The sequence below is a fragment of the Gracilinanus agilis genome, chromosome 6 (assembly GCF_016433145.1).
Source record: "Gracilinanus agilis isolate LMUSP501 chromosome 6, AgileGrace, whole genome shotgun sequence".
In the NCBI taxonomy this organism is placed as follows: Eukaryota; Metazoa; Chordata; class Mammalia; order Didelphimorphia; family Didelphidae; genus Gracilinanus; species Gracilinanus agilis.
Genome location: NC_058135.1, coordinates 281,683,305 through 281,690,695, shown reverse-complemented (window position 1 = coordinate 281,690,695; position 7,391 = coordinate 281,683,305). Strand labels below are relative to the sequence as shown.

General features: G+C 35.9%; 1 protein-coding gene across 1 annotated transcript in view; it reads right to left on the bottom strand.

Annotated features, from left to right (window-relative positions):
* The window catches only part of LOC123252736 (high affinity immunoglobulin epsilon receptor subunit beta-like), an 11,686-nt gene extending 5,500 nt beyond the window's left edge, over window positions 1-6,186 (bottom strand). Inside the window, exons 1-5 of the mRNA XM_044681989.1 lie at window positions 6,037-6,186; window positions 4,271-4,402; window positions 1,587-1,643; window positions 536-691; window positions 72-179 (exon numbers count right to left, since the gene is read on the bottom strand). Of these exons, the coding sequence (XP_044537924.1) occupies window positions 72-179; window positions 536-691; window positions 1,587-1,643; window positions 4,271-4,402; window positions 6,037-6,186 (603 nt within the window). The remainder of the gene's footprint in view (window positions 1-71; window positions 180-535; window positions 692-1,586; window positions 1,644-4,270; window positions 4,403-6,036) is intronic.
* Between the last annotated feature and the right edge of the window lie 1,205 nt (window positions 6,187-7,391).

Genomic DNA, 7,391 nt, shown 5'->3' with positions numbered 1-7,391 from the left:
CTTCTAATTTTGAGGAGGTTCAGACTTTTAGCTTTGTATTCAAGGCACTTTACCACTTCTCACCAATTTACCTTTGCAAACCATGCTTTCCCAACTTTTCCAACTATCTCATTGATAGGGAGTAATGAGCCAATAAGCATCTCCAGAATGGTGAGGAATAAGACCATGGCTGCAGTCTCCTGTCAAAGAGTGAAAAGCAGAGTCACAGGATAGATACATTCTAAAAGGTCACCTGGCTGACAGTTTCTTAAGCCAGACCCTTTTTCAGGACCACCACCTCAAAAGGGACATAACTAAAGGAACCCAAGAATTAGGCCAGCAGAATCAGAGGTTCTTCATCTCATCATAGCAGTATCTTTGTGATAGAAAAGGCAGCTGTTTTTTCCCATTCCTGCATATACCTGCAGTGGACAACTGCAAGTCTTTTCTATGACCTAAAGACTTGAGGAATACTTTTACTCTGAAGGAAAAACATGAATTTTTCTAACTCCATGTTATATGTGACATCTTAGCCTTTCAAAAAAGAATCACTTACATATAAAAACGTAGCTGCAAAGCAAAAGTCTCCAATTGGTTGATTTTGGCATTCATGCAAAACAGAAGATGTTTGCTCCATATTGAATAAGAGAATCATTATCCCAAATCCTGCAACCACAGAACTGAGAATGGCCATTACCAAGCTGCTTCGTGCCTAAGAGGAAATTAGAACAATTATTAAAACCTTTGGTTTGGACATTTCAATTTTCTTAGATTAATCTATCTTTTCTTTTCCTTCTTTCCTTCTCTCTTCCTTTCCTTTTTCCTTTCTTCCTTCCTTCCTTCCTTCCTTCCTTCCTTCCTTCCTTCCTTCCTTCCTTCCTTCCTTCCTTCCTTCTTTTCTTCTTTCCTTCCTCCCTCTCCCTTCCTTCCCAGGTATCTTCTTCCTTTGTTATTTCCTCTTCTTGCACTTGAGAAAGAATCATTTGACAAAAACATATTTCTATATAAAATGATGTCTTCTTTCTATTTACCAATTTGTTTTCAAACGAGTGGAAAGTGCTCACTGTTTTGTGTCAGGGGACATGGATTTACATCTCTCTTTGGCCACATGTTCCCTAGGTATCCTTGACCAAGTCACTCCCCCTTTGGGGAGATTAATTTAGTTTTCTGGAAAATGAGAAGAGTTAGCTTGAATAAAATCTAAACTTCCTTCCATATCTAAATTCAGCATGCCCAGCAGACCTCTCTAGCGGTTAGGAATAGATACCATTTCTGGCAGAAGTGATCCAATAAATAATATTTTGAAGCAAACATTCAGACAAGAATTCAGAGGTATGTCTGGGAACATTGCCTTCTGGAATAGTGAAGACTGATCATTCTTTAAACAAAATTTTCTGTTATATTTTTCTACTCCATGAACTTATTTTTACAAATATGCTATTCACATTATATTATTCTATGATATAGTATTGTATATCATACTAAAATATGATATGCTATAGTAAATTAATGCATCACTTTTCTTTCCTGAAGATCTTCTTTTCCACTAATAATTATGATTTCTTCCTTCATTCTCAGTGACAAAAAAGGACAATGTCACTACTCACCAGATATTTAGTGCCTTTTCTTTCCGATGCAATCAACAGATATCCAGAAGTGGTGAACTGTCCAAAAGAGGAAAAAGTAAAACTAATACTTGGGAGCTTGCCTTAACTTCAAGGCCTCAGAGTCTAGTAATAAATATGGGGAAATCCAAGAAGTCTTGAAAGTCACAATTGGAAGATAGCATTTAATTAAGATAGTAACAAAAGCCTTGGAGGGCACTTTCCTTTCAAAAAATTATTGAGCCCATCATTCTGCTTTGTCTTTCCTTCAGATGTAACTTTTCCAGGCTCACAGATTAACTTCCAGAGAAGAGATTTGAACTCAGGTACACTTGACTTCAATTTTATCAGTATACCTCACTGTATTATTTTATTTAATTATACTTTTTGTTCCATTCTCTCAAACCTGGTCAAGATATATTTCTAGGCATGTTCTCTAATCAAGAAAACTTGGTATCAGATCACTATTGAGACTTAGAAATTTTACTAACATATTTTTGGGTATAATGATCTTTGGCTATTATAAGAGCATAAGCTAACATTCAGAAGGGACTTTAATTTACAGATTAGGAAAATGAGTCCCAGGGAAGATAAGTGATTTGCTAAAGGTTGAATGAGAGATAAGTAACAGAGCCAACAGTCAAACTCAGGTCCTGTAACTTTGAAATTTCATACCCTTTTCATTACACTATACTGCTAATTGCCATGGTCCATTTTGACTTGATTTATTTAATTGATTTGGTAATCAAAATGACTGAAAACTCTTGGTCTAACCTTTCTTTCTGGAGATTCCTAGCCTCTCTTTGGAGATCATCAGTCTTTTGGGATTGGAGATTATGGTCATCCAATTTGATGTTTTCCAGATCAATACATCAATTGGGATGTTTATGCATTGCTGGTGGAGTTGTGAACTGATCCAACCATTCTGGCTGGCAATTTCGAACTATGCTCAAAGGGCTATAAAAGAATGCCTGCCCTTTGATCCAGCCATACCATTGCTGGGTTTGTACCCCAGAGAGATCATAGTCAAACAGCCTTGTACAAAAATATTTATAGCTGTGTTTTTTGTGGTGACAAAAAACTGGAAAATGAGGGTATGCCCTTCAATTGGGGAATGGCTGAACAAATTGTGGCATATGCTGGTGATGGAATACTATTATGCTCAAAGGAATAATAAACTGGAGGAATTCCATGTGAACTGGAAAGACCTCCAGGAATTGATGCAGAGTGAAAGGAGCAGAGCCAGAAGAACATTGTACACAGAGACTGATATACTGTTGTAAAATTGAATGTAACGGACTTCTGTACTAGCAGTAATGCAATGACCCAGGACAATTCTGAGGGATTTATGGAAAAGAATGCTACCCACATTCAGAGGAAGAACACAGAAGAAAAACAACCGCTTGAACACAAGTGTTGATGCGGACAGGATTGGGGATGTAGACTCAAAATGACCACACCAATGCACCTAACAACAATATGGAAATAGGCCCTGAACAAGGACACATGTTATAACCAGTGGAAATGAGTGTGGGCCACGGGTGGGGGAAAAGTGGGGGGTGAAGGGGAAAGTAGGGGCATAAAGTATGTAAACAGGTTAAAAATGAATATTAATAAATTTTAAAAAAATGAAGTTGGAAGTAAGAGTCTATGTGAGGGAGAAGGCAATGAGCTAATTGGAAACTTGTAAGTAGGGGGGTGAGCCAGAATATCTCATACTGATTGGGATACTGATTGGGATACTCATACTGAGAGGCCAGGATAGTAGAATTGTATTTTAGTTAATGCCAGAATGATAGGAATTTAGAGCTATAAGAGAATTTAAAAATCCTCTAATCTCAAACTATTATTTTTCATGATTATAAGAGCATAGGCTAACATTCAGAAGGGACTTTTATTTATAGATTAGGAAAATGAGTCCCAGGGAGGATAAGTGACTTGTCAAAGGTTGAATGAGGGATATCTCTTGGTTTTTTTTTTAAATCACTTTCATTTCCCAGAATATCCCTCTCTTGCGCATATAGCTATCCCTTATAACAAAATAAAGAAAAACCCAAATACTAAAACTAAAAATTATTGGCATAAATTGGCTTGGGAAATGGGAGGGTTAAGGTGATATCTCAAAATTATTCTGACAGCATGTGCAATATTTCACCATCATAGTCTCTCTCTACATCGCTCTTTAATGTCTCTATAGAAAGGAAAATATCTTTTCTTTTCGAAGGCTAGGCATTAGATTTGCTAGGTGATTAGTTTTAGTTTTTTTTATTTTTTGAAAAGTTTTTCTTTTAATCCCAGGAAATCTTGGTACTACAGAATTTATACTGGAGAAGGAGTTTGCTGTGATCTGAAATGGTAGGTTTATGATGGCCCTAAAGAAAGTGAAACATATCAAACCATTGTGCTATGCAACTTGGGGGGGGTGGTATTTTTGCCAATAGAATATGTCTTTCAGAATACCAGACAAGAAATGAATAACTTTTTTGTATCAATGGGAGGATTCAGAAGACATCTGAGGATATTTTATACTTTAAATGATGAAAAATGTTCAAACACTAGATTCTGACAGGAAGGTAAAGTGAGTATAGATGGTATAAAAATGTTAGTATATGACCCAGAGATTTACACATATAAGATGCTTGAAAGGAATACATGTGTTTGAGCTTGACTGACTTGAATAGACTTACCAGCAATCCTCCCCATATTGGATAGCTTATTTGAAACGAGGAGAAAGAGTTCTCTTTCTGTGGAAAATTTGGAATAAACTTATGAGTTACTCCAAAAAAACAGCAGATAATGCCAATCATGGTCTGAGCCACCTATGAGAAGAAAAATACATGTAGAATGAAGGAAAACATTTCCTGGAATATAAAGTGTTTTTTTTTAAACCCTTGTACTTCGGTGTATTGTCTCATAGGTGGAAGATTGGTAAGGGTGGGCAATGGGGGTCAAGTGACTTGCCCAGGGTCACACAGCTGGGAAGTGGCTGAAGCCAGGTTTGAACCTTGGACCTCCTGTCTCTAGGCCTGACTCTCACTCCACTGAGCTACCCAGCTGCTCCCATAAATAGTGTTTTAAATTATGTACATAAAGTTCCTGGCTTTATTTTAGCATGTGTACTCTCAGGTATTTGATTCTGTCTGTGGTTATTTTAAATAAGAAATCTCTATCTCTTCTTGCAGATCATTGTTAGTGATGAATAAAGAATGCTGGCAATTTATGTGGATTTTTATATATCAGGATATATAAAATTTGGCTAAAATTGTTGATTTTTCAACCTTCTAGTTGAATCTCTAGAATTTTCCACATATACCATCATATCATCTGAAGAAAGATAATTTTATTATCTCTTTGCCCTTTCTGATTCCTTCAATTTCTATTTCTTCTCTTATTGCTATTGCTAACATTTCTAACACAAATTTAAATAATATTGATGGTAATAAGCATCCTTGTTTCACTCCTGGTCTTATTGGAAGACTTCTAGCTTATTTTCATTATAGATAATACTTGCTGATAGTTTTAGGTAGATCCTTTGTATCATTTTAGGAAAAAAATTCATTTTTACCTATGCTTTCCATATTTTTCATAGGAATGAGTGTTGTACTTTGTCAAAGCCTTTTTCTGCATCTATTGATATAGTCATATGATTTTTATTACTTTTCTCATTAATATAATCAACTATGTTTAGATTTCCTTATATAAAACCAACACTTCATTCCTGGTATAAATCCTCTTTGGTCACAATATATAATCTTTGTGATATATTATTGTAGTCCTAGCTATTATTTTATTCAGGATTTTTGTACCATATTCATTAATGAAATTATTTTTTCTATATTTTTCCATAATTTATTTCTCTGCTCTGTTTTAGGTCTCAGCACCATATATACTTCATAAAATACTAGATATTTCTAAGGTTTTTTCCTATTCTCAGACATTTTGCCTTCTAATGTACTTTATACATCTGGTATTATATATCCTAAGATTTTCACCTGCTCTGATATTCTTTGTTCTAAAGGACTTCTTAACTCTAATATTCTGTGTTCTAAAATTCCTCTTAAATATTAAATTCAATGCTTCTTCTTTCTATCTCTTCCAGCACAGTGACACACTATTCTAAGATGCTTTCTAGCTGTAAGATTCTCTCTTTTATGATTTAGGATCTATTTCAGTTACAGCCATTGATTGTTCTATGAGATGATTTCCCCGTGGGGCAAAAAGAAATCATTGTTTTCCTTTAGGAGTTAGAAACACATTCCAGGGTTTTTTCTCTCATTTTCATCTCCAGGTATTCACAGATAATGGAACCAGAATTTTCTGGGGGAATCCAATAGCAATTCCAGAGTATAAGTTTCTGAATTAGAACAATTTTCTTTCCAATATGGCAATACCAGGGATATTGTCAGGGATAGTGGGTCTATCTTATTTACTCTAATCTGTGTGAAATGATTACCCCCAGGAATTCCATTTCTTTCTTCAGGAATATTTCCAGTTTGCTTCGTGGTGGGGAATGAGGTTCAATTTGCTTTACTTTCTCCTGCTGGATATCTTCTTCAATGGGACCCTCCACTTCCAAATGAGACTGCTCAGGTGATGAACTCATGTTTATTCAGATGATTCTGTAACAGAAAGTCATTCATTTGTCTATTACCAGAACATTCCATCAGCTGTAATGAGCAGATGCACAAGAATCTTGTATGATGATCAACCGTGAATGACTTAGCTATTCTCAGCAATACAATGATCCAGGACAATCCTGAGGAAGAAAAATGCTATCCATATCCAGAGAAAGAACCAATGGAGTCTAAATACAAATAGAAACAGACTTTAAAAATATTCTTTATTATTGCTTTTTTTGTGTGTGCATTTTAAAATTTAACTAATGTGGAAATCTTTTGTGTCTGCACATATATAATCTATAAGAAGTTGCTTGCCTTCTCACTAAGGTGGGAAGGGAAAGTGAGAATTTGGAACTCAAAATTTAAAAAAAAGAAATTTTTAAAAAATTGTATTTTTTATAAAAATTGAATTGAAAAAATAAAACAGAAAATTATTGTTAAAAAAAGACTTACAGTATACCAGACAGTATACTAGACTCTGAGGATATAAGGAGAAAAGTTGTCAGTCCTTCTTCTCAAGAAGCTTGAGAGAGATATTCTAATAAGATAGACCATAAAGGGGAACTGAAAAGGAGGAGGGAGAATGGGTATTGGGGTACATTCCAGAGACAGAACTGGATGTGGTCTGAATGATTGCACCAAAGCCAGAGAAGGGACATAAATTTCAGAGTAGTAAGTAGTCCATATACTTAAAACAAACAAACTACCTTCCATCTTAGAATCAATACTGTGTTGCCTATCCCTTACTGCTCTTCTGCCTTGGAATACACAGTATTGATTTTTTTAAACCCTTACCTTCCATATTAGAATCAAAAATGTGAATTGGTTCTAAGGCAGAAGAGCAGTAGGGGGTAGGCAATGGAGGTTAAGTGGCTTGCTAAGGTCACACACCTAGGAAGTACCTGAGGCTAGATATGAACCCAGGATTTCCCATCTTTAGGCCTGGTTTTCAATCTACTGAGCCATCTAGGTGTCCCCATATGCATATGTTCAAGCCTGTTGTAGCAGTCAGATTATATTATATCATCTCTGACACATTAGGCTTACCTGTTGGGCCTACTTTCCTGACTCCAAATAACTGAGAGTCATCACTGGTCTCATGCCAGGGGCCATCAAAACCCACCTTGTCTGACATGGTCACAGGGGGACCTCGAGGAAGTGCATGGCAGCCTTAGGAAGGATGGAAACC